The following is a 26,329-nucleotide window of genomic DNA, read 5'->3' as shown; positions in this document are numbered from 1 at the left end:
TACATGAGTTCGTTCCTCGGAAATGAATTCATATTCTAGGAGAAATTGTCTGTCCAAGCTTAATAGATCCGCCGAGGTTCGGGCTTCATGATGTCTATTCCTGGATTAAATACACAGGTCGAGTCTCTTACCGTTTTCCACGTAGTGTTTGGGTGATCACATTTAATCCAGAAGCGAGACACCAGCTGCCCCTTCGTCTGATCTCACAAACGATATGTTGCGTTATACACTTGTAGTGTACTTTTGTTTCATTTATTTATGGCTCTGCTTTGAGATCCAATTTTGATGGTATCGTCCCAATGCTATGACGATCGCTTTTGAACTGTCTCCTGCGCAACCTTGGCCGTTGCATTCACGATCAGCTCGTGTTCATGAGAGTGCACCTTCTCCTTATACTCGTCTAGACTCTCGCCCTTCCACTCTATCTCCTTGACCAGGATGGGAGTACCCCTGTCAACCTCAGCAATTACGTAGTGGGCCATGATACCCGATCGTGTTAGTCGTCCGGCCTTGAACTCATCATAAGCCCGCTCAATAGCGTTGGCTCCGTCAAACTCTCCAGGAAGGGCACTGGAAAAGCCTTGTTAGCATCCGAGCGAGTCCTGAGGCAGTACATCTCAGGGGTACTGACGGGTGAAGGTTGATAATGTTGATGCCCGCCTTCTTTACGGGGTCCAGAAAAGCAGTTGAGAAGACGTGCATCCAACCAGCAAGCACAATCAGTTCAGGCTTCACCTCTGCTGAGAGGATTTTTTCGGCCAATGCAGCGTCGTACTTTTGACGACCCTCGACAACCTTCTGCTCATCTGTCTCGCCCTTCTTCAGGAATCCATCACTGATCAGGTTGAAATATTCCCAGGGAATACCTGGTTGTGAGTTAGTCTTTGTGAGAATAGGTATACAGCATTCGCCGTATTGTGTACAAAGCTACACGATATGCCCTACCTGCTTTCTCTGCCCGAACAGTCGCATGTGCATTCTTGCGGTTCACAATGAGAGAAATGATGCGACTGTTTGGGAGGGATCCTGAAGAAATCGCATCTATGATAGCTTGGAAGTTAGAGCCAAAGCCCGAGGCCATGACAAGGATCCGGCATGGTGAATTATCCTGGCTGGACATTTTGGAGAAATAAAAGCACAATATGCGTGAGTTACTGGTTTCAGGGTATCAAATCAATCTTCCTCCAGCTTCAAAACTTTCCCCTCCAAAGGTTATCACGTGATGCCGATAGCGGCAGACACACAATCGTTCAGAAAATGATATGAGTAAATTGAATGCATCAAGGGTCCAGAAAGCTTTTCTTTTCTATTATTGGTTTCTTGTATGTCGGTATTCCGCTTTATTTCCTGCATTTCAGCCCAACGAGGACCATACCTTTTATCGAAGTCGTTTCCGAACTTGTACTAAAGCTCAGATGCAAATCAGATTGCTGAAGTAAAAACATGTAAACCTTCCATTCCTAGATAAACGATGGAACATTTTACAGTGAGGATTTACTAGCCAGATATCTCAAGCTAAAGATATATTTCCGAAAACATGATGATTGTTGCTTAGAGGATGGTCTGTACCTATACATCTATCGTGAACCCGAAGCTACCCTATTCTCGGGGCAAAAGACCTGGCTGAAGAGAAGATGTAAGTCAAAATAAGTAGATTGGTCGATATAATTTAAGACTGGGATCTTAAGCTATCTAGTATATCTTATATGCTAAATCTCTGGAGGTCAGTTCTCTGATACCTCTTGTGCAGGACTCAGTTACCATATTCATACCAGTGAAACTAAAAAGCGATGACTTGAAGGGACCCACCCATGCTCGAGTCCAGGTTAATCCAAGCGCGCCTCAAGTTGCGACAGCTAATTAAGCTCAGCTCCAGGCGACATCACTTTCGCTCTCTTGTAATCGATTTTTTCTCCATTTCTGACCCCGAAATCACTTACGAGGACTAGAAATGCCCCGGTAAAAATCATTCGCGACATAACAACGACCATGTCCTCTGGCAAGGGCTCATCCGAGTTTCCGAACTTGGAGGCTAAACTTCAAAAACCCACCAAGCAGTCCGCATTCGAGAAGCAAAAAGCAGAGGCCGAAGCCAAGCGACTACGAGAAGAAGCCGAAACCGCCGCCGTGTACAACGAATTTGTTAAGAGCTTCGATCGCGACGATGATTACGATGGTCATGGTGCACCCAGCTCTTCAGCGCCCTCGCGTTCACGACCTGGATTTGGAGGCCCGCCGCCTCCCTCAGGACCCGGTAGACGACACTTCGGCACATCAGGACTGAAGAGTGGTCCCGGAAGTTTGGGGCCACCACCACCTTCGTTTGGAAAGAAGCGGTCTTTTCAAGACTTTGCGCGGGGACCTCGCGACAAGGGAGTACTGAGTTATGACGAAGGCGGTAGTGGAGGACCAATTCCAGCATCTAGGGCCTTCAGCACGAGCGACGATGAGGATATGGATGGCGCGACAAATCGAGCCGAAGAAAAAGCGATCGCGAAGCCCACGTTACGGCTGTCGAACATACCACCCGGAACTTCACCAGCTACGATAAAGGCACTGATCCCAGCGAATTTGGGAGTTGAGGATGTCAAAATTACTCCCTCCACGGGCTCCGCTGGATCAGAACGGAAGCACGCTGTTTCGATAGTGGTATTGTCCCAGGATACACCGGCAAACGAAATCGAAGCGGCTGTGAATGCGTTACAGAACCGGTACTTAGGCTATGGCTACTACTTATCTCTCCATCGACATCTTTCTTCAGCTGTCGCAAGTTCGGCAGCGCTGCCAATTATTGGTTCCAACGCAGCATCCCATCCTTTCGGAGCGAAGCCTGTCGAACAGTCGTCAGGACCACAGACTGCGCAAGCACAGCATGGCTTTCACAAAGGATTTGCGCCTCCTACCTCATATGGTCCTCCAGGGGCTGGCATCAACAGGTCGAACCTATTACATGTGCCAGTGAAACCGCCATCGGATGTTAAAACGATCCAGTTAATCAGCAAGGTCATCGAGGGAGTTCTCGAGCACGGTCCAGAGTTTGAGGCGTTGCTAATGTCACGGCCTGAAGTCCAGAGCGAAGAAAAGTGGGCGTGGATATGGGATGCAAGAAGTCAAGGTGGCATATGGTATCGATGGAGGCTATGGGAGATCATCACAGGTTCACAACAGTCACGACAGAAGGGTAAATACGTCCCCCTTTTCGACGGTTCGCATGCATGGAAGGCCCCCGAGAAGAACCTCAAATACGAGTACACAACGAAACTCGATGAGTTCGTATCTGATTCAGAATACAACTCATCAGACGAAGAGGATTTTGACGACGAGAACAAGAAAGAAACCGCAGATGCCGACTCTGAAAAAACGTTCCTTAATCCCTTGGATAAGGCTAAGCTTACACATTTACTCGCGCGATTGCCGACATCAATGTCGAGGTTGAGGAAGGGCGACGTTGCGAGGGTAACAAGTTTTGCGATCGCTCATGCTAGTTGTGGAGTGGACGAGGTTGTGGGAATGATCACATTTAACGTCGAGAAGCCACTTGCTCTTACCGGCGCAAACCCTGAAAAGAAACCGGCTGCCAAAGACTTGCAGCCAAGCGGACAGGAGGAGGCATCAAAGGAGGAGGGCGTCGATATAAGTGCTGCCAGTCTAGTAGGCTTATATGTTGTGAGTGATATACTGTCGTCCTCATCGACCAGCACCGTACGGCATGCATGGAGGTTTCGGCAACTATTCGAGACGGCACTGAAGGATCGCAAGACCTTTGAGACACTCGGTCTCATGGCCGAGCGACTCAAATGGGGTCGTCTCCGTGCCGAGAAGTGGAAGCGCAGTATCCACCTCGTTCTTAATCTGTGGGAGGGATGGTGTGTTTTTCCAGCCGAAAGCCAGGAACTGTTCGTCCGAAGTTTTGAGAACCCTCCATCATTGGCTACTACCGAAAAGGAGAGTAGCGAAGAAAGAAAGGGTAAATGGAAGACGGTCGAGGATACACAAGTACGAATGCTCCCAGTTTCGACTGCAGTGGAAGAAGAGGACGACGTACCGGGTGAGGCGATCGACGAAGACGATATTATAGGAGAACCGGTGGAAGAGGACGACGTCGAAGGGGAACCTATTGATGAGGATGACATCGAAGGTGAGCCGATTGACGAGGACGAAGTGATTGGAGAACCAATGGACGAGGATGAGGCTGTGGGAAGTGAACCGCCACCACCAGTACCAGCACCTTCAGAACAAACCCCTGCTGAAAGCGGAAACAAGGTCCAAGGAGACTCGTCCAGAGCCGGACCACCTAGAAGGCGGATGCGAGCGGTGGACATGTTTGCGGACTCTGACGATTCAGATAAGGAGAAGGGCGCATAACGATAGGCGAAGCTCATGGATACATAACAGTTAATGAATTAAGCGTAACCGTTCCGATCTGCAAGATGGCGCAATTCAACGGCGTAAAATCAAAGCCAAGGCCCAGACCGGACCAAGAAATCGGATGTGTCTTAGATGATGCGTGACGCCAGGTCTTTTGAAGATCACTTTGAAGAGATCCAATATCAAAGCTAGAATCCATATCAAGAGATGTGCTTGTCGAGCAAGTAGGGGAAGCCGTGGCAAAACTAGACGAGGATCTTACGGGAGATGAACCTAGAACAGACAGTCCATGTAACGCTGTCGTGTAAAGCACATGTTTAAATAACGCTTGTAATCACTGTCTCTTCGTTGGTTAAAGAGGCTGACGATGCCCAGGGCTGCGTACAAGCTAACAAGCGGACCGTGCCTTTTACAACTGTCAAAGTATATGTTACGTCACGGAGAATAATGATGCAAAGGAGATTATCGACTGTCTTGGTGTGCATCAGAGAAAAACAAGACAAGACAAGACAAGACGAGGAAGAAAAAAAAGGACAAGAGACTTGTGCATGAGCTATGATGGTGTTGAAGTGGCCGGGGCCCGTGAGCCAATGGAAACTTGCTCACCGGCCAGGTTGGCTGATGGAGCGAGCATACAGTAGTGGAGAGTGAAGAGCAAAGCGGCAGGAGGATTAAAAATACGGTAAAGAGGGGGGAAATTTATTGTTTAATACCTGGATACTATAAAGATCAAGATATGGGTTTAAATGTATTTTGTCTTGTATTGGCGACAGTTGCTGGGCATAAAGGCAGTATTGGCCGTCGTACGGAGGTAAATCATCGGGTCTCCGGCCGATCAAATACACTGCTCCGTATCGGCGGCCGGAAAATGAATGGGTTCGTGGTCTCTAGGAAGGAACGGGGCTGCGGAATGGATTAGGCCTTGGCTTTTGGACGCTGTTGACGTAAAGTTCATGTTTAATCTTAGAGACGTTGGATATAAACCGTCAACTACCCAATCTACTTGTCTATGGAGTCGACGTATCTAATGTCTTATGCAAATCACTTGTTTCGTAACCTTAAACACGGTACAATCGACGTCTATTCTCAAAGGATCTGAGCGGACATCAAACAGATGATGGACGCACCTGAAGTTTGGCTTGTCACTAGCGTCGCAGTGATCTTGCTAATCAAGTGCCTCGCTAGGATTAGACACCTTTTGGAGCGCTTCCTGCTGTTAGCTTGTCCGCTGCAGCCCCCGCATGGTGGGGGGACGATGCACCTTTGCAGGTAGGAAACCCGCCGTTCGCTCCTGCTGACAAGGGAGCGGCAGACGCAGAACGGGAAGGTTGGGGTCCCTGAATAATAGTAATAGTCTAGGCCTGGCCTGGTTCAAGATCGCACCTTCTTCGGACCTGTTGGCTTTGTTTCACCTTCTGCTTCCAACACAACGCCCGCGATAGAACATATTGGGCCTCAGTCAGTCATTTTACGGCCTGTCTACATTGGGTCATCATCACTACCTATATCCTCGAGTTCGAGCGCCTTATGATAGCATCGCATCGCATCAACTAACGACCCCCCGCCTCGAGATCGACGACTTGTGCTACAGCCGACGCAAGCCTCGCCTTTTGTAGCCCTACGATCATTGCGCAAACATTCTGAACCGTCGAGTCGATCATCGTCAAATAATTCGCGTCGCTTCATACGGATCCTTCCATTTCTATGTCGAGCTTCGTCCAAATTGCGCACTTGTAGGCTCACGTTGCGGCGTTGCGGCTTTGCGCCGGCCAAAATCTTTCACAGCCCATCCGGCTTGTTCCACCTCTGTCATCCGTCGTACATACTTGGGGCATGAGAAAACTTGACTGCTGAGAACGCAAGAGACGAAAACAGTGGTTCAGTTTATACCGCCCAGACTTGGTTCTAGGGTTAATATTTTTTGCACCCCGTTTAGAGGTCAATCTTTCTAATACCCCCCAGAAGTAGTACCTCCCGACCCCATCATGCCTCTCATCAACGGCATAAAGATGGCCTGGTATGTTGCCTTTTGATCCAATCGGTACCCACGACTCGGCAGATTTAGCTAACTGTTGACCTTGTAGCGAGCCTTGCATCCGAGGCCATCGCTCAACCAAATGCACACACGCCAACGAGCGGCTAATGGTACCCGTTAGGAAGCCGGGTAGACCTCTAAGTAGTTGTCCTCATCCGGCTTCACGCCCTTGCTCTTGTGGAAGAGTTACGGCTGCCATACCCAAGAAACAAGCCTGCCACTGTGGTCCCAGCAAAGATGCCGAATCACCAATCCTCAAGCCCGAGAATGGCGACAGTGCAAGCAGCTCGACACCTCAGAGCCCTGTTAGCAAGACCCCGGGTTCGGGCTATAGAGTACAAAAGACGAGTTCCAAGGGGAGTAATTCAAGCCGGAGAGAATCGGTTGACCCAGCGGCCTTGCAACGGATGGACCCTAAAATGCTCAACATCTTACCTTCTTTTGAGGACACTGCTCAAAAGTCTGCCACGCCCCTTGCCGATATGAACCCCTATGGGAGTATGGGAATGACTCCTGCAGATAGCCCTTTTGGCCCTGTCATGTATCCAATGTTCCAGCACGTCCAACCCCCTATTCTGAGTCCGGATATCTCGAAAAGGACAATGGCCAACCAGTCGGGTTCAATGACAAGCACACATGTCTTGGAAGAATCGAATCCACCTGCGCCCAAAGTTGGCTCTTGTTGCGGAGGAGGGAGTTCCAGTAACGCTGCATCTACACCCATAACTCTTGCTGCAGCGCCGAGCCCTCCCAAACCCAAAAAGAGTTGCTGCTCTTCGAACAATGACTCACCCAAGGCTGATCACAAAACCGATACTATGTCAGTTAACGATCTACCGACGCCTAACAGTATGATGATGTCGCCTTTCCCAGCACCTATCATGATGCCGAACGGCATGTATGCCTACTATCCTCAACCGACAGTCTTTACGTACCCACCTCAGTATGGATCATATTTGCAGCCTCTTCAGCCGGAACAATGGAGACAGGTCATGGCTACGATGACGTTTGCTGGTCAAGGAGGTATGCCTTCACCTTACGGCATGCCAGGTGCGACGCCGTTCCAGAACCCAACAGCCCCTCAAACTCCACACTCAGCCTCGGGCACTTCTCATCAATGCAGTTGCGGTGCCTCATGTGAGTGTGTTGGTTGTGCGGCCCATCCCTATAACGAGGCGACGCAGAACTACGTAAAATCAGCTTGGCAGAGTATGATGGACACCGGTTACACCCATGTCAACGGGCACGGAAACGGCGAGGTACCGGCGACAAATGGCCACAACATGAACGGAAGCACACCGGCTGTACCACCTGTCGGCTCTGCTGAAGGCACCGTGTCGCCAGTCGCCCCCCAGACTCCCTCCGAGGCAGCCTCTGGAATTAGCGAGGAGCAGGCATTGTCGGCTAATGACTTCTTCTTTGTCAGCTATCCATTTGGAGACTCTTGTGCGGGCGAGGAGGCCAGTTGTCCGTGCGGAGACGATTGTCAATGTCTAGGCTGTGTCATTCATGGAAACAACGAGGCAGTGGTAGAAACAGAGAGCCAGGCCTAGGAGGCGTTTGTTCGGGGAGAGGGTAACCTTAGTATTGAACTCTTATTATTCGCTTGCTAATGCCATATGGTGAACGGCACAAACGAAGGAGACTATCACGACACGATTTTGTCAATTTGGAGGATGATATACCCCTTTGGAGCTCAAGTGTAATATGAAAGGGTCGAATAGCGACCAAGAAATATAGCGTCTACAAACAATTAAATGATGTAGTTAAACAAACCATTGTCGAATTGAAGACTGCTCACTCATTACCAGTTTCATTTCTCCCTGTATCCTGTCAGTGAGATTATGGGGATTTGATTTTCAGACCCCAGCTGATGACGAATAAACATCATAAGAGCTGGTCTGGAATGGTAAAAGCCTACTTCACTAATACAGTTTATCATGTTCCTAGGCACTTAGTCGTATCATGAGGTCTCGGGAAAATAGATAGAATTGGAGTAAATAATGACAACCAGGCTACTGGTAGTGGAACGTTGAGGAAAAGCGGAGCGCACTGTGCTATCCCTTGACCTCAAAATCTCATCTCTTTAGAGCTTTGATCTCAGTTTACTTATTTATATTGATACATTAAATCTGAACCGCATGTCTCATCTAAAATCATCGCAATAGCCTTACAGTATCAAAATGGGCCATCATGACCGGATTCGCGAAAGGTCACCACGCCGTGACTACGCCTCTCACAACAGAGGAAGCTACGATCGCGACGCTGGTTATAGGAGCACGCGCTCACGCTCAAGATCACCAGCGCATGGACGATCAAAATTAACATCAACATCTCGACATGACAGACGATCTTCTGAGCCAAGCGGCCATCATTCATCATCCAGACATCATGATCATCACCATCGCCGTTCATCACATAAACATAGGGATCACTCAAGTCGTAAAACGCAAGCTGCAGTCGAACTTCCTTACGATGCCCGGCCTCTGTCAAAAGCAGACCTGAATGTTTTTGAGCCTCTTTTGGGTGAATATCTCAGCGTTCAGAAGCAAAAGAATATCGACACTATGGATGATCGTGAGGTCAAGGGCCGATGGAAGAGTTTTGTGGGAAAATGGAATCACAACGAACTTGCAGCGGGATGGTACGACCCCGACACTTTTGCTCGGATCACCGCGGAAAACCCAGTTACGTCTCGGTCACGGCGCGCTTCAGTGCATAAGGAAGAAAGAGAGGAGCCCATGACGAATGGGAAAGACGAAGGCAACGACGACGACGACGACGACGACGACGATGATGATGATGATGATGATGACTACGGACCTCCCCTCCCAGGATCAGACCGCGCACGACGCTCTGGTCCAGGAATCCCTACGCTCCAGGATCTTTCTGAACGTGCCGAGCTTGCTGAGGAAGACAGGCAAGCGTCCGTTACAGACCTACGCAACGCGCGCAAAGCCGATAGGACTTTACAAAAGGAACGACTTGATGAGTTAGTCCCCCGTGCCGAAGCCGGTACTCGCGAGCGCATGCTCGAGAAGAAGGCAGCTGTTGCAGACAAGATGCGCTCGTTCCGCGACAAGAGCCCAGGTGCTATGGAGGTTACCGACGAGAAAGAGCTCATGGGTGGCGGAGATTCCTTGGACGAGTACAAGAAAGCCAAAGAAAGAGAGCAACGGCGCAAGACGGAAAGGGAGATCCGCAGAGAGGAGATTGACAGGGCAAAGAGGGAAGAGATGGAGGAAAGGAAGAGGGCCTACATGGAAAGGGAAGAAGGCACTGTGAGCATGTTGAGGGAGTTGGCGCGACAGCGATTCGGATAGAACGAGCTTCTATTCTTTCTCGCTCGTCAAAGCTGAGAGGCCGTGGTAACGGGCGCAATTTCTATTCGTGTATATTGCTATTCTGTCGGCGTACTCCTCGCACATAATGGCGTTAAAAAGAGGTGGATTTTTCACGCACTGTGAAGCGCACATTTGGCCCACCACTCAGATCAAAACTCTTTTTTCCACAACATTCAACACTATCGACCGATGATACTTCGTCTCCAGGAGCAGGATCTTGAAGCAAAACTATAGGAAACCCTAGAAGAAGAGGATTTGAGATTGCAGTCTCAGCTTCATTCAGCATACGAGGTCTCTTAACTACGCGCGCTTCGTCATACTACACTATATCGCTCGAGTCTGACTCTTAAAACTCACCTTTAAATCAACGCCATCACTTATCACTTATCACAATGTCTGGAGAAATAGACTACGGCTTCGGCGACCTCATGGACGACCCTGAGGATTATTGCCCACCCACTCCCCCACCTACATCTCAGGTCTTCACCATGCAGAGTGGCAAGCCCATTACGCTGCATCTCGTCGGCGCCAGTCCTACAGAGGCCCATCATCTGTGGAATGGCGCAAAGATGATTGCCGACTTTTTCGAGGAGGACCCTTCTCGAGTGAAGGACAAGACTGTTCTCGAGCTCGGTGCGGCTGCTGGCCTTCCCAGTCTTGTCGCCGCCATCCTAGGCGCACGCAAGGTCGTCGTGACAGACTATCCGGACCCCGATATCGTTAGGATTATGCAAAAGAACATCGACGAGTGTGATGAGACTGTTGAGCCTCATGGTCGCATTGCCAACACCGTCGATGCTATGGGCTTTGTCTGGGGTGCTGACCCGATCCCACTGCTCAGTCGTCTGAACCCATCAGACGAGTCTTACAAGGACCGCTTCGATGTTCTTATCCTCGCCGATCTTCTCTTCCGACACAGCGAGCATGGAAACATGGTCAAGACGATCAAGGAGACGTTGAAGATCTCGCGCGAGAGCGTAGCCTACGTATTCTTCACCTCATACCGACCGTGGAAGAAGGAGCTTGACATGGGTTTCTTTGATATTGCACGCGAGCAGGGCTTCGAGGTGGAGCAGATCGCTGAGCGAAGGCTCGACAAGCCGTTGTTTGAGAACGATCCTGGTGATTTGGATGTCCAGAAGACTGTCAAGGGATTTGCTGTGCGGTGGTCCGCTAAGGCATCTAGGTGAGGGATTATGATGAATGCATTGGGATGGTAGATAGACAAAATGGCTTCGTATAGGGATGGTTTTGGAAATCGGTATAATGAATGACGATTATGACAACAAAAGTTGATACTGGCGTGAATCTCAATACACGCGAGGCGTCTGACTACGAACAATACTCCAACTGCTACGTTACTTGACCTCCAACATGGCAGATGCAACAAGCCGGCCGTACAGTAGCGAAGTTCCCCACTTGCGTTGATAAAGAGGGCTCCCGTAGCACGAAGAAAGACCTGGACTTGCTACCTACAACTGTTCAACATCACTGAAACTGTTTCTGTACGTATCCGCGCCAAGTCTCGCTTCGTCTCGAGATACCCCGAAGCATCTCCAACCTCTGCTACCCTGCCCTTGCAGTGCAGAGCCTTCTGGCCGAAAAGTCGTCACCAGCTTGTATCCCCAAAGTGCTTAGCATTACCTCAAGAGGGGTACGGAATTCTGCCCTATTTTACCGGCGGTCCACAGCCGCAACATCCCGCGCCGCGCACTACACCGCACCGCACCGCAAGCCGCAGTAGACGGGTTACAGCACCAAGTCAGCACTATCAATCACATCACATCATGCCGACTTCGCAATATCTTCAAGATCTCGAGAGAGATGGCTTTGTCGTCATCAAGTCAATCGTGGAAAAATATAAACTCGAAGAGTTGCGCGAAGTTAGCTCAAAAGCGACCCAGCTGGCTCGTGACGGACAATGGCCGTTTGTACGTACGGTCCCAAAACAATTCCCACCATGGGACGCGAGCCAAGCGCGCGAGCACGGGATATGGGGCGTGCAGCATCTCATGAACCCTGAACTTCCAGGCCATGACCTCTTTACCGAGCTATACTTTTCCGAGACCATCCTGGGCATCGTGAAGCAGCTGCTGCAGTGCCAAGATGAACATCTCGTGATGGAGCTGTTCAACATGCTTGTTAGGCCAGAAAAAGACTTCGAGTTAAGATGGCACCGCGATGATATCCCCGCTGAGGCTAGCGAAGAGGAGGAGATGGAGCGTCTTGGCAAGCATGCCTATCATGCTCAGTATAACTTTGCCTTGTGGGAGGATGATTCTCTCATCGTTGTGCCTGGTTCACACAAGCGCGCAAGAACCTTGACTGAGCGAAACGCCGACCCCTTTGAAAAGTCTCTGCCGGATCAGCTTATCGTTAAACTAGAACCAGGTGACATTGTATTTTATAACAACAACATTCTGCATCGCGGCGCCTACAAGAGCAACAAGGAGCGAATGACGCTACACGGATCGGTCGGCCATGTACAGGGAAGCACTCTTCGAGCAAGGAACGTATTACAGCACGGAGTTGGTGGCTGGGTTGATAGGTGTGCCTTCGAGCGGCTGCTGGAAAATGATAGGCGACGAGCTGAAGAGATGAGACAGCGTCTGATTCAACTAGGCAGCGAGAGCGGTCAAGTCGGCTACTCACTCCAAGGCTGAGAGGAACGAGACAAGACATCAAGTTGTTTTGATGTCATACCTGGATTTGGTGCTCACTCATTGCGGCGGGCCTCAGGTTATAAGAGGGCGCTTGGAGGGGCGTATCTCACAAGGCCATTACTTGTGCAAGGGATGCTGAGTGACCATAATTTGTAATTGGACACCGGCTCCCCGTTTGAAGATATCTTTAGCCAATGCTGTATGTATGTTTGACAATTGCAGTCATCCTGATCAAGTGAAAGACTGCATGCCAGCACCAGCCGACACAGGTATTGTTAGTGTCCTGGATCATTATCAGACACTCTGAATCCGGTCTGGTACCTATCACGAGCATCATGCGCTTTGAGAATGTACAGGCTAGTTGAAAGACTTCAGTGATACTCTGATATATCGGTAACTGAACAGGATTTGAGTGATCTTTACCCATGTTGTAGATATGACCGAGGTAAGCATAAGAGTTCCCGGCATGATATCCGAGTTTCCGATCACTGCTTTGACGGTTCCTGATATATACACAGTACTCATACACATGGCACTGTCGTCCATGACCCCGCATCATTCTCTATTACCCCGGATGCAAAGGATATCTCGGGACCATTTGGGGACCCCGGATTTTGAGCACGTAAAGTGTTGAATTGGCTGGACTTAATTGTTGGCGTTCCAGGGCAGAGCAATATTGATGTTGTAATTGCCGTCCAAACTCGCAAGGTAGCGCATCTTGTGCAGAATGCGAGTCAGGTAGGTGTCCATATAAGTTTAACTCGATCAGGTCAACAAATGATGCAGCGTACCGTAGCTCGGAATCATCAACAAACCTTCTTCCTCTGGGTTCGGTAGCATCCCGGCGGAGAGAAAGAAAAGGGTGGGCTCGGCTTACACGCGGTTTATGATAGAAAACCCCACGGGGAAATGAAGCCTCACGCGGGGGGCAAAACCCGAAGATTGAGTAAAAGCCAGTGCTATTACCCGTAATCCATCATCTAGCGGTCTGCACCTTCAGGGGGCGGCGGCATAATAGTGCAGAGTGAATACCTACCTGCATAGTGGCGGCATAGTGCAGGACAGGGTAAATCCCCATGAGCTCTCATATTCCCATGCAAAGCTCTGGAGACAGTGTGTCCATGTTGAGAGTTGAACTTGAGCCTAAGCCTGATCTCTCGTCTCAGTCGCGTCTGGATGCCATGCCAGATCCTAAATCTAGACTACCCCACACGCACCGACCACCAATCCCCGCACCTCCATAAGTCCCCCCAGAACTCGCTTGTCTGAGCCAAATCCACCAGGTCTGGGTATTGATAGAACGAGCAGATACCAAAAGGACCTTTCATACTGTTGACGCTGTAAAGGTGCATATCTGTACTCCGTACTTGGTAAATGTGCCCGGGAACGTTTCTGAAAGTGGCCAACCGTAACCTCATCCGAGGAGACCTGAAATTGGTTCAGTTCCCCAACTCGAGCGAACCCGTTGCCCCCCCAGTCAAGTTAGACGCGAGCCATTCAGGCTGGTGTAAACTGTTTGACAACGACAAGGCTGGTGTAAACGGGTCGTCCAATGGCAGTCTAGTAAGACTTGGTTGATTCAACAAAGTTGCAAGCGGAGGCCCCCAACACGTCGCCCACGAACAAGGACCCTGGGACCTTGGCGCAGAAGCTGATCACCACTACGATTTGTGATGGTGTTGAGTGTTCTAACTGTGGGTGCATTGTAGTTGCGTGGAGGCAAGCGCAGAGGTGGAGGCCGAGAGCAGAATCAGAATGGTGGTCTCAGCTGTCAAGCTTCTGGCAAGATACGGCAAACATAAGTTTGCAAAGCTTGACATTCAGGCAGGAAGTCCTGCATTGAATAAGCAGATAGTCTAAGAACACCCCCAAATGCCTGGGTGATCTGCTTGATCCTATCATTCGAGAGAACAGAGTTTGGGGGTAACTGACTTGTTATTCCGGTCATACCGTATCATTGCTTTTCGAAGTCTCAGACCTGCCTTTGCCTCAGGGTGTCAGGAGAATTGGCCTCCGAAGGCATAAAAGACGAAATAATTTGGTCACTTTATGTGAGCTTAGACCAGCACTTAGGCTGCTTTATTTTGACAGCCTGAGTCTCGGAGGACAAATCTTCTGTTACCCACCTGCTTTGGTATTCCCTGGTTGTCTCAAAAGGATCAGCATCAAGCCGTGGTTGTGATAATCATGACACAGTACATATGTCTTGGTAGGTAGGCAAGGGTACGTGATTTGCACGACAGCGCATGGAGAAGAAAAGATAGACGAGGAACTATTCTTGGTGTTGCGTTGCTCTTCCTTTGCTCCGCACGAGCCTTGTCTCCGCTTGACACCCTAACGAGAAGCGATTTTCATTTTCGCAAGGTTGTCTCGTGCGTGTTATTCTCCAAGTAACGGCGCAAGCAGCGGCAGTGAGGAGGAAAAGAGGAGTAGCTTTGATTGGATGCGATGCATGGGTTAGAAGCCACAGAAAGAAACATTGAAAATGTTGGTTGCATAAGCTGGATGAAGTCTAAATTTGTGATTGTTTTGAAGAACGCTGTCACGTGCTTGGAAGTTGTAAGTGAAGCAGTTCAGATAAGGAAGGCGCCTTCAAGAGATGAACAATTGTGTGTTTCATCATCGGTTCGGGACCTTCTAGTTGCGTACAATGTACAACATGATAGAGGCAAGAGCAACCGGATCAGCCTCAAAGCGACTAACATGGTATAATATCCGGAAATCGACCGACAATAATCCGGCACGCAAATGTCGCAGAACGTCCATGACGATGGGGAATCCCACCCTGGAAAAGACTCATACTTTCAGATTCATCGCCAAATGAGCTTGTTCTACAAATCCCCAAGAGCTGCGCTGAAGATATTTGAGACGCCAAGAGCTCAACGTTGGCGGAAACCACGATTCCTCTATAGTCAATATTTTTGACGTCAAAAAATCAATAGCGCTGTCATGGGCCATTGACCCGTGAAAACTGCCTTGTAGAGAAAAGGTAGGGCATGTACCTGCCATAATCAGATATGGTTGGGTTTGATCCAAAAAAGTTGACGTGATTGGTTCGGAAAGCACTTTAAGAACTTGCCCACTGGGGTACGACGAAGTGGGTAGGTCTGGCCGCCCCGGCGGTCTCCAATCCCCATGGGGGGCAGTCTAATATTTAGTGCTAAGTCCCCCCGCATGTAGTACTTTACGGTACTTGAAAGGTAGGTTCCATCGCTCGGGTAGTAGCCGTGGAGCGTTGGAATGCCCCCGGCTTAAAGATGCTGGAGAATAACGGGATTCCTCCGACATGACCACAACTCATTGTACTGCAGTCTCCAGCAAAGCATCTCATGCCCTCTCATGAGATCCGATCTCGCCTGCAGCCTAACATCAATTGTTTGTGACCAACTATTTCTTCTGTTGGCGCCTCACCCATCAATAATCGTCCTTATTCACGGTGGCTTACCGCGACAATTTATGTTTTCACCTCGCGACTCACTCTGACACATGCCCAGGGTGGCTTAGCAATTTTGACTGGGTGAGAGTTGACTTGGCTGCCCGTGCAGCGTTGGCGTCGGTCAAATACAATGGGAATCTTATGGGCTTCATTCAGTGATGACGAAGGCTTCCTACAAGCCTTGTTATGCTGCACGCCCCAAGACGCCGTGATCTTGGCTGGGCTGGGCTTGCGTTGAGGTTATTTCAACTAACAAGAACAAAGCCGAACTGTCACTGACATGATGAGCTTGGCCCTACCGTTTCTCCTCAGGCTGCCTTGTTGCCTTGCGTTGACCCGTGAGGTTGACGTTGTCTGTTCTGTCATCCTTTAGGTTGGGCTGGCGTATAATAAGGAGGGAGCGGCAAGAATCCCGTCTACTCCGTGCCCTAAGATGGAATGTTTGGGTGCTAATCCATTGCAGAGGCCTACTTGTGACGCTTTTGTATCCTCTGTGTGGTACTGGATATTGATAATTGGATGCAATTGACTCTTGGGGGTTATCTGTAATATTGATTGCTCTATTTTATTTTCCTTTCTTTTTTTCTTACAACTGTCCCTGCCCTGCTGTTTTCATTCCGCTTTGTGGCTTGCTTTTTTAGACAGTCAGTGGCTCTCTGAGATCCATTCCCCCAGATTGATGCAGTTGCCCACTCACACTCCCCACACTTTGTTCTCGCTTGAATAGTGTCGAGTTACAATCACTTACGTACAAGATAACCTGAATCTGATAGGGGAGATTGATGCTATCTGCAAAGAATACAGCGCTGTTATTCTATCTATTCTCGGCCAAATTTAACCTATTCTATCAATATTCCCCTTTCTATCAATAAGGCTTGGCACGATCAGGAACGCTACACTAGGCTCAGGTAATGGAAGCACTTTTACAGCCGAACCCAAACCCAAGCCCAAGCCTATCAGCTTTTTTTTTTTTGTTTTCGGATGTATCATAAGTACTTACTAGCAAGTAGCTTATCACCTCCAATTTCCCCGCCCTGGCCCTTGCGCCCGCGCTACGCCGTCATACCTTGTCCGACCTTCAGGTCGCAGCAACCCGAGCGAGCGTTTACACCTAAACCTCAAGCGCTCAGCGCTCTCAGAGCAAAAGAACTCACTGTAGTGCACTATACCTTGCCACACCATTCCTGCTTGTCTCCTCTCTTCCCCTCTTTGCCCCGGGGTTGGCTGTTTCGCCACGTCTAGGTTGTCTTGTCTCTTTCTTGTCTCGTTCTTCTACTTACACCCCTGCTCTTTTCTTCTCTCGGCGTATCAACGTGGCATGCTAGAGCTGTCCCCAAGCCCTCTCCTCGGTGTATTCCGCCCACCGCCCAGTCAAGTCACTCGCCAGGGACGACAGGCCAGGATAAGACAGAGCTTTGCAGCTACCTGACCCGAATCTAGACCCTGGACGCCTGTTCACAGCAAAGTTGATCACTGAATTACCCCGGAATTCTAAGCCAACAGTCTCAAGCGAGTGAACATCAAAGCGAGAGACAGTACAGTCATCTCGATACTCTAGATCTCACCAATGTACCATATCGTCATAAACCCACAGCCAGGTACTCCATCTTTGGTCGATCCGGTATCAGAGCCAGTTCCTCGGGTGTTATACCGATGACTTACACCGTAAACTTTTGACACGCGCCAGCCCATCCATCCATTCTGTTTTCCCCATATTCTCTCTTCTCCTCCCCTCTCCATACCGGGGCAAAACCCCTCCTCGCTTGTAATTCCGCTGTTTACTCTGTGTACCTGCCTTTCTAGATTTCTCATTCTTCACATTCTCGTTTTCCATCCACCCATATCGGCCACACATCACATGGGCGAGTGTGCTATTTACCGGATGAATACATTTACGAAAAACAGAAAATCTAGGCTGATTGACGATAAACGATCTTGAGATTAGCGGGTGTCGAAAACACAATATCCATATTCACGCTTCGGCTCGGAGTCAGTTTCCGAAAACCTCGTCCCTCCAAGTTGCTCCTCACCTCCTCCTCATTGAGTTGCAACCAACATCACCGACTCATAAAACTTAACGAGACTACCGTATAGTACTCATCCGGTACATATTGAACCTCATCCGCCCAAGTATCTCCTTGTACCTTGTTATCGGCACGAGAGGGGGAAAAGCCGAGATATCATACTGCACTGTACCTACCGTAGTACACGAGAGGGGAAGCACTAAAGGGGCGTTTTTGTTTTTGTGTATGGTTTTGAGGCTTGCTCTTGACCTTGACCTTGACCTTGTCCCATCCATCTCATCCCATCCAGCTCCTTGGATTCATTCACTCTTCTTGGCTTAGGCTTGGTTGCTTGGCTCTGGTCTCTGGTCTCTCGTACTGGATCTGGACCCCAGTCACTCACTGCCTGCTCCTTCCCTCCAGGACTTTCCCCCCGTTCTTCCCGTCCACCCCATCCACCCCATCCCTCCTTCCCCCATCCCCGTCTCGTCTCCTGCTTGTCTTGTCTTGTCTCTCCCGCGGAAGGCAAACCCAAGCCTCCACTCCCTCCACCCTCCTCGCACCTGCGCCTGCACTTGTACTTGCACTGTAAGGTAGTCTAGCTCACGGGCCATCGTCTATTTCCTCCTCCACATGCCATGCTCTACCCTTAACGCACCCCGCAATCTTCCTGCATCTATCTCCCCAGGTCCAGTCCCAGCTCCAAATCCAAATCTGTATTGCTCTGCTCCTTCTTTTCTTTCACTATCTTTTTATCTCTCCTCGAAGTTTTCCACCCCACACCTCGATATCAAGTATCAAACATAACCGGTAAACGCTCGAGGTCTTGAACTCTTAGAGTACACTTTTACGATGCTTGCTATTCAGTCTATGGAAGGCCCTCCTAGGCCTCTTCCTGGCGCTCCTTCTACCCTCGTAGGCCCAGAGTCGACTGAGGTGCGCCAGCCAAAGCCCAAGACTCTTCCCTGCAAGTACTGTAGCAAACGATTCAGGTTTGTCGTCTCTGCTTTACTCGAGGCTTTGTTGTGGGCTGACCGGATTCTCGATGTATAGACGTGTCGAGCATGTGCAGCGTCATGAGCGGACTCATACGAAAGAGAAGCCATTTTCATGTGGATGGGATCGATGTGGAAAGACATTTGGAAGACGGTACGTGATTCTTTAATTCCGCTCTGTTCCCCCGTTTCCCAGGCCGTCCCACCCAGTCACTCATATACAGTAACTGAGTCACCGCTCACTCGTCCACTCAATCCCCAACCTGTATCAACTCTTGATCTTCACATTCCCCTCTGTTTATGAGCCATCTCAACCGGGACTCACCTTTGGACTCATCTTTGTCAAAACATATGCTTACATGGATATTAGGGATCTTCTTGTCAGACATGAGAAGCTCGTGCATCTCAACGAAGGTAGTAAAGACAACAGTCGGCCAAGGAAGCTGTCGTCCAATACTTCTTCAACCTCACATAAGAGCTCCATTTCTGAAGGTCAAATAAATACTGAGGCTATCGGACACCAACATCCCAGCGTTTCACGGCCACCGCCACCTCAGCAACCTTTACCACAACCTCAGGTCTTTCACCATGGCCCGCCTCCGGGCCCCCAACAAAGCCCTCAGGATCACCGGGCACAACCTCGCTCGGCTGCCTGTAATCTTGACTTGCTATCCGACGCAGCCCTTGCGAGTTCGGTAACGCCTGTTCAGAGAAATGCAGCGCCTGCGCCTCTTCCACCACATTCTCCAGAATCTCGAAGAAAGAGCAGTTATGGGGAATCCATCGTCGCCTACACAACCGAACGTCCTCGGGAGGACCAGCCCCTGGGATCGGGCTATGTACCACAGCAACCACCTCCTGGGTCTTATGATGATTACAACCCTTTCCTCGACGAGTTCGCTGCTTCTTCTCACTTTTTGCCCCCGAGCTTCGAAACCGAGCAGCAAATGATGTACTCTCGAAGCCAAGGCAGTGCTGCACAACGTCGGTTGTCGAAGTCTTCATTCCTTCCTGGTCGTTTCCCACCTATGCAGACTGAGGCACGAGATCCTTCCGACCCTGCCGCCCGAGGTATTGATGAAGCAGCGCGACAATCAGCCCTCCGTATCTCAGTAGCCGACCACACTGTGATAAAGAACAGACTAGACGAATTTTCAGCAGTTTTACCAACCGACTTTGTGTTTCCCTCACGGCATACATTGACGCGGTTTCTGGAAGGCTATATCAGTGGACTTCACGAACATCTGCCCTTCCTCCACCTCCCAACTTTCTCACCCGCCGAAGCCGCGCCTGAGTTGCTTCTTGCTATTCTCGCCGTAGGAGCCCAGTATCGTTTCGAAAAGAACCGAGGATATGCCCTATGGTATGCTGCTAAGGCTGTGGCGATGGAGCAGATTCGACGAAGGCGAATTTCAGAAGTTCATGCCCTCTTGCCAACTGCGGCTGCTTACAGTCCTCACTCAACACGTCCTTCACCAAGTGCCACATACCGCCACTCCTTTGCGTCTGCGCAATCCGAGCGGCCAACAACACAGGACACTCATCGTGAGCCTTAGTAAGTCACATTTAAATCCATCGACAGGATCGTATTCCTAACTGTTTATGTAGCTCACCAAATACTCCCCAAGCTCGTATTGAGACTATTCAAGCAGTCTTGCTTCTTTTTGCTGTCGGTCTTTGGGGTGTGCCAACTATCCTGCACGAAGCATTGTCACTACAGAGTAATCTCGCCATCTTGATCCGGGAAGAAGGCCTTGTGGCAGAAGTGAACCAAAGTGTGGTCAACGATTGGGAGACATGGATCCGATTGGAGACCGCAACAAGGACCAAACTCGTTGCTTACTGCTTTTTCAATCTTTGCAGCATTGCGTACAACATGCCACCATTACTATTGACATCTGAGCTGAACCTCCTATTACCACAGAGAGGCAAGCTTTGGAGGGCTGAGACGGCATGGCAATGGCAGGAAGTGCGACAATCGACACCGATCATCGAGCTCACCTTGCACGACGCTTTTTCACGACTGTTTGGCCGGACAAATCAAGGCCTCCCGCAACATCTATCGTCTCTCGGCAGTTATGTTCTCATTCATGCACTGATACAGCACATATATTTGCTCAAGCAGACATCTTTTGCGACTGGCCTCCCATACAATATTCATCGAACTATGAAGCCTGAAGATGTTGAGGAGGTTTCGCAGGCACTGCGCGTGTGGCAGACCAGCTTCGAAGACCAGCACCAGCTTAGGGCTGCGGAATCGGGACATTACAGCATATCGGATTCGATTGAGGGCGGAACTCTGGATTACACGGCAACAGCCCTACTGCGACAAGCGTACATCCGACTCTATACCGATGTGACTCCGTCGACCGCGCTCGAGACTCGGGATCCGCTTTTGGTGGCGTCGGCCTTGAGCAGGACCCCCTTACTAGTACGAAGTCTAAGACTGCACAGGGCAGTGTTCCAAGCGATCCATGCCCTGTCTATGTTAGTCAAGGCGGGTGTCAACTACGTAGCCAGTACCAAATCGGCCGAATGGAGCATTCAGCACTCATGTAAGTACTAGATGGACACAACCCCGCCTTATCCCTTGATTCGATTACTGACTTGGCTTAACAGTATGTAATTTTGAGTGCGCCATCCTGGTATCCAAGTGGCTCTTGACGATTGGTGCGATTGGGCCGCATGATGCGCCTGCCTCTCAGGAGGAAACGAACTTGCTGGATATGGTGCGCCGAATGCTTGACGAAACTGAATTTGCAGTCCCGCCAATCGACCCATCACTTTCGGGACAGAACGATGTGCCATCAAGCGACAGTGCTAAGCTACGACAACTGGCTGTTGCTGTTGTGCGACTGTGGGCCGAGACCTTCAAGGGAACACATATTTTCGAGACTGTCAAGGTTATGGGTCAAAGTCTGGACGCATATGCGGACTTGATCGAGAAGCCAAGGGATAGAAGTCCCCCTGTTCGATTGTTAGAGCCGAGCGTTAACTGAAAGGACATGGCGAAAGATTATTTGATATACCCAGCAATGGGACTGGAAGGAAGGGAGTTATTACGAATTTCAGGCGTTGGAAGAGATAGGATGAAAATTCATCCATCTATTAAGGATTGGAATAGTCGGGAAAACCAGTGTGGTTATGATGATTCACGATATGGTATATCCTGTACATCAAGGCGTTGTCAAGCGGGGTTTTTATGATTATGTTTGATTCAAACACTGCAAACTAAGCAGGAGCTGAGGTTCCCAATACTAGTTGGAATCTAGTGTATGAAATGAATTTTGTTATTAACTACTTAATGAACAACCCGTGACCTTGTTTATATTCTGACTGCTGATGAAGAAGCTTTGGTTGTTGTTCCCCGCAAAGTTGGACTGTTACTGTTACCGCATGTGAGAGTGGAGGACCGAGCCGAGTGTGGGGGAAGAAGTGGGTCCCGACTGGCATCATACCTCGGCACCTTTAAGGTTGGGTTGCCGATGGACCATGGTCTGTCTTGGGGTCATGGTCATGAGGCGGCTTAACCCCTTATGAAACTTGATGAATGTTGGTACCTGGAAAATAAACAGCCTCGGTCATTCTCTCTCTCTATCTATTTTTCTTATGTGAGACAGCCAAGACTAGGTACCTAGATAGACGTAGATATACAGGATCTCTCGTTCTACCGTCCTTCAAACTCTGTCCTTTTCACTATCTTTTTACTCTTTGTTCCATAGCAAGCCAGTCATCATCATGCCTTTTGCGACTGAACTTACAAAGCGACTGGGCATCAGAGGTTAGTACCACATCTTTCTACCCCCAAGATCTCTCAAACCTCATGCTAACCTACCATCAGTGCCCGTCGTGCAAGGCGGCATGATGCACGTTGGCACCGCCGACCTCGCCTCAGCCGTTTCCAACGCAGGCGGTTTGGGTCTTATCACCGCCCTCATCTACCCGACGCCCGAGGAGCTGCGCAAGGAGATTCAGCGCTGTCGCACTCTCACAAAGAACCCTTTCGGTGTCAACATCACCCTTCTGCCTTCTATGGTCCCTCCCAACTACGCCGCTTTCGCCCAGGCCATTATCGACGAGGGTATCAAGGTCGTCGAGACAGCCGGTAACTCACCTGGTCCTGTCATCACGCAGCTCAAGAAGGCCGGAATTATTGTTTTGCACAAGTGCACCACCATTCGTCATGCGCAGAGCGCCATTAAGCTGGGCGTCGACTTCCTGAGCATCGATGGCTTTGAGTGCGCCGGCCACGTGGGAGAGAGCGATATCACGAATTTTATTCTTCTTAGCAAAGCGCGTCAGACACTCGGTGTGCCGTTCATCGCAAGCGGTGGTTTCGCAGACGGTTACGGCCTTGCTGCCGCGCTGTGCCTGGGCGCCTGTGGTATCAACATGGGAACCCGCTTCATGTGCACTGTCGAGGCGCCTGTGCATGTCAAGGTCAAGGAAGAGATTGTTCGCGCGCAAGAGACCGACACAACACTTCTACTCCGACGATGGACAAACACTACACGGTTGTACAAGAACAAGGTTGCCATGGACGCGCTTGAGATTGAGAAGAAGAGCACGACGGGCGAGTTTGCGGAGGTTGCGCCGTATATGAGCGGCAAGCGAGGAAAGGAAGTGTTTATCACTGGAGATGTCGACTATGGCGTAAGTCCTTTCCCCTGATTTTTGATTGAAAGATGAGTTTGCTAACTGATTGCAGGTTTGGACAACAGGACAGGTTATGGGTTTGATTAACGATATTCCTACATGCAATGAGCTTGTCGGAAGAATTGAGAAGGAGGCTGAGACGGCTTTGAAAGAAAGACTCGCTCTGTTGGTGCCTGAGTCTAAACTATAGAGCTAGATTACACTAGACTTGCGAGAACTGTTTTAGAGCTTATGCAAAGATCTGCTTTTTCTGTTTGATAGCAAATACATTGACGAGGAGATTTTACATCTTGAAAATATTCTATGCATATATAGATTTTCCGATTCTATGCCTGTACTTGATCGAAGTCCTGCGATTTATGAAACGCGTAGTCTAGTCGATGCCGCTTCACCTGGTCTGACGATTCCGTTTGTTTCTGTGGTCGAGGTTGCTGAACGATGAGCTCTGGTACGCCCCGATTCTCGAGGGACCATTCCTTTGCTTGACAGAGACTCACGCCTGTCTCAATGAGCGAGATCTTGCCTCCGGGTCTTCCCATGCTCCATCCTGTTGGAACAGTTCGATGGCCAGAATCGTACTTTGCGTCGTCTGTGAGATGGAGGTTCATCTCCAGGATTGCGCCGCGGAGACCGCAGTACACTGTATCCGAAAGATCAGACGCTTTTGCTAGACAATAGATCCTGTCGTAGGTTGGACTGCCAATATGAAGCGTTGCGTCGGGACGCCAGTAGTTCCGCCTAGATGTACTATGCCAGTTGCATAGTAGTCCGGTTTGGGGGTCGCAGCCCTGAGGTTGACAGTCTGGCGCCCAACCCTGCCTCCACATCTTGTGATCGTCCTTTTGGCTGGGGAAAGGCCACTGTGTTGTGCATGGAAGAGCACTTGAGTGGTGGTACGGCTTGGGGTATCTGAAGTCGAAGAGACGGATATCTGGTGCCGTGTTGCTACCAGCCACGAAACGTTCAGTGCCGTATACTAGGAGAGAACTGCCTGCTTCGTAAGGCTGGAAACGATCACGATATACTGCGTCCTGGGCTGAAGGAGTTCTGATATCCGAAAGTCTTTGAAAGCAGTAAGTAACTGGTTCTAGCAGACTTGAAAGGACACTTACCTATATGTACCGTCGTCCCATGTACTCAAGAGGAGATTCTCATTACCTCTAACAGGCTCAATCGCCCGAACTGTCGTTTTCTCGCCCATTCTTACTTCGGTCAACTTGGCAGCATCATCGAGCGGTCTAGGATTGCTAGCAGCGTTCATGAAGTGTATACCAGCTGGCGTGAGCTGTCCCCAGCGAAGGGGGTTTCTACTGCCGCCCAGAGCACAAGCAACTACATCTTTGCTCATGAACTTGGTACTTCGCAGGAGCGACGCCTCGTCGTTTGGTCCTAACTTAGAGAAGTCGTAGTACTCCATAGGGGCCAACTCGGCATCGTCCGATGCTGAGAGATCGTAGAGGGTGAGGACGGAGCCTTTGCCTGCTGCGAGAAGATTCGCTTCGGGGTGCCACTGCAAGGATGAAACTGCCACTTGTCCTGGAGACTTTCGCATAGGATCAGAGGCATGATTCTGTAATACCTCGCCTGCTGGCCTCAGCTGTCGCGAGACCGTTGTGAAATTGTCTTTGCCAGATAAGATTTCGAGCTCTCCACCAGCCCTGCCAACGACAACACCTGGCTTCCCATCGCTCTCGATGACTGATACTGCTGTGACATCTCCAGTTCCTGCTCGATATCCATGAGTCTGGCCTTCGATCTGATGCCAGGTATCAGGCTGCCCATTCACAGGCTTTATCCTCACCATAAGATTCTCACCCACTCCAGCCGCAACAACCTCATTCTGAAGCGATGATTCAAGCCGAGCATCGAGAACAGTATGGAACAAGACTGACTGGCTTCCAGCAACCCTGCGCTGAAATCTTTCCGGCTGCTGCTTCTTCTCATGCAGAACATTGACCCAGAACCCACGCTTCTCCCAGCAGCGATCCAGATAAGTCGCGCGGTCCGCAACTTTACCCCATTGAGTCTCGGAGTTTGTAGCTATATCCAACGAAGGAAATCTGGTCTTGACAAAAGTCCGCCACCCATCCTGTTTCACGAGAGAGTGAAGGTGTTTTGTCAGGGCTGAGACGTGAGCTACGTCACGTGCCGTGTCGAGATGCTCGACAATATCGAGAACGAGATCATCTGGAAGGCTTGCTAGAGATGTCTTATCCATGGTTCTTTCTTGGTTGGGGAGTTGGGTGTTGTATAAAGGGCATTTCGCCGAGAAATTCTAGACTAAGTGGTTGTGATGGCGTATTTTTCTCACCCTGCGATTCAATGACTGAGTCGTTAAGGTTTATCGACGAACAGAATTCGATTTTGGCAGGTCCATCAATTACGAGGAAAATACAAGTAAAATATTCTTGTCTATTATGAGAAATGAAAAAAATTGTTTTAGAGTGAGGGAAGAATCTTATAGTAACTACTTCCTGGTGAGTCAGGATTTATTAAACCTATCAGTTAATGGATGCTTACTGTCTGTCTGCCTAGAATTTAAGAAACAGAGCGTCATTGCGGGTCTTGGACTATCTTTTTTTCTCGATAGTTGCATACCTAACTAACTACCTCCTACATAGGAAACAGCTTGGAGAACTATTTTCAACCTTGGACAGCAAAAGGTTTGTGCACAAATCATGTGTCTTTGTTGTTTTCTCGTTAAATACAGTACAGTCGTCTTTACAATCTGATTGTGACAGAAGAACAACCAACGCCCAGCAAACCATCCCTTCGTTGGCAATTTCATGATGCCCGCCTCGTACCGAAAAGTCATAACAATAAAAATAA

General features: G+C 49.6%; 8 protein-coding genes across 8 annotated transcripts; 6 read left to right on the top strand and 2 right to left on the bottom strand.

Moving 5' to 3' along the window:
- Nucleotides 1-302: 302 nt before the first annotated feature.
- B0J16DRAFT_384859 (formyl transferase) lies at nt 303-1,120 on the bottom strand (the record flags this gene model as incomplete). The annotated part of the gene is made up of 3 exons (XM_046131462.1): nt 303-570; nt 632-866; nt 946-1,120. 3 exons carry the CDS (start codon nt 1,118-1,120, stop codon nt 303-305), a joined length of 678 nt encoding a protein of 225 aa, XP_045983443.1.
- An 869-nt stretch (nt 1,121-1,989) lies between these two features.
- B0J16DRAFT_399638 (uncharacterized protein) lies at nt 1,990-4,835 on the top strand (the record flags this gene model as incomplete). Its single annotated transcript, XM_046132453.1, has 2 exons — nt 1,990-3,666; nt 3,751-4,835. 2 exons carry the CDS (start codon nt 1,990-1,992, stop codon nt 4,363-4,365), a joined length of 2,292 nt encoding a protein of 763 aa, XP_045983442.1. The 3' UTR covers nt 4,366-4,835.
- Nucleotides 4,836-6,353: 1,518 nt separating this feature from the next.
- Nucleotides 6,354-7,956, top strand: B0J16DRAFT_384857 (uncharacterized protein; the record flags this gene model as incomplete). Its single annotated transcript, XM_046131461.1, has 2 exons — nt 6,354-6,385; nt 6,453-7,956. The coding sequence occupies 2 exons, from the start codon at nt 6,354-6,356 to the stop codon at nt 7,954-7,956; spliced, it is 1,536 nt and encodes a 511-aa protein (XP_045983441.1).
- A 1,976-nt stretch (nt 7,957-9,932) lies between these two features.
- B0J16DRAFT_141703 (uncharacterized protein) lies at nt 9,933-11,212 on the top strand. Its single transcript, XM_046121903.1, has one exon. The coding sequence runs from the start codon at nt 10,140-10,142 to the stop codon at nt 10,935-10,937; it is 798 nt and encodes a 265-aa protein (XP_045983440.1). The 5' UTR covers nt 9,933-10,139; the 3' UTR covers nt 10,938-11,212.
- A 322-nt stretch (nt 11,213-11,534) lies between these two features.
- On the top strand, nt 11,535-12,410 carry B0J16DRAFT_320575 (uncharacterized protein; the record flags this gene model as incomplete). The annotated part of the gene is made up of 1 exon (XM_046125581.1): nt 11,535-12,410. The coding sequence occupies one exon, from the start codon at nt 11,535-11,537 to the stop codon at nt 12,408-12,410; it is 876 nt and encodes a 291-aa protein (XP_045983439.1).
- Nucleotides 12,411-18,582: 6,172 nt separating this feature from the next.
- B0J16DRAFT_141668 (uncharacterized protein) lies at nt 18,583-22,144 on the top strand. Its single transcript, XM_046121902.1, has 5 exons — nt 18,583-18,841; nt 18,903-18,998; nt 19,215-20,399; nt 20,453-21,399; nt 21,464-22,144. Exons 1-5 carry the CDS (start codon nt 18,702-18,704, stop codon nt 21,841-21,843), a joined length of 2,748 nt encoding a protein of 915 aa, XP_045983438.1. The 5' UTR covers nt 18,583-18,701; the 3' UTR covers nt 21,844-22,144.
- A 20-nt stretch (nt 22,145-22,164) lies between these two features.
- On the top strand, nt 22,165-23,802 carry B0J16DRAFT_363003 (uncharacterized protein). The gene is made up of 3 exons (XM_046129837.1): nt 22,165-22,625; nt 22,686-23,497; nt 23,553-23,802. Exons 1-3 carry the CDS (start codon nt 22,583-22,585, stop codon nt 23,688-23,690), a joined length of 993 nt encoding a protein of 330 aa, XP_045983437.1. The 5' UTR covers nt 22,165-22,582; the 3' UTR covers nt 23,691-23,802.
- B0J16DRAFT_305371 (uncharacterized protein) lies at nt 23,803-25,980 on the bottom strand. Its single transcript, XM_046124747.1, has 2 exons — nt 24,613-25,980; nt 23,803-24,562 (listed from the first exon to the last, which is right to left on the bottom strand). Exons 1-2 carry the CDS (start codon nt 25,716-25,718, stop codon nt 23,827-23,829), a joined length of 1,842 nt encoding a protein of 613 aa, XP_045983436.1. The 5' UTR covers nt 25,719-25,980; the 3' UTR covers nt 23,803-23,826.
- Nucleotides 25,981-26,329: the final 349 nt, after the last annotated feature.

This window comes from Fusarium flagelliforme (assembly GCF_020744385.1).
Source record: "Fusarium flagelliforme strain FIESC 12 MPI-CAGE-AA-0113 chromosome Unknown B0J16scaffold_4, whole genome shotgun sequence".
Taxonomy (NCBI): Eukaryota; Fungi; Ascomycota; class Sordariomycetes; order Hypocreales; family Nectriaceae; genus Fusarium; species Fusarium flagelliforme.
The sequence above is the reverse complement of the archived record's forward strand: the minus strand, read 5'-3'. Positions and strand labels throughout refer to the sequence as shown.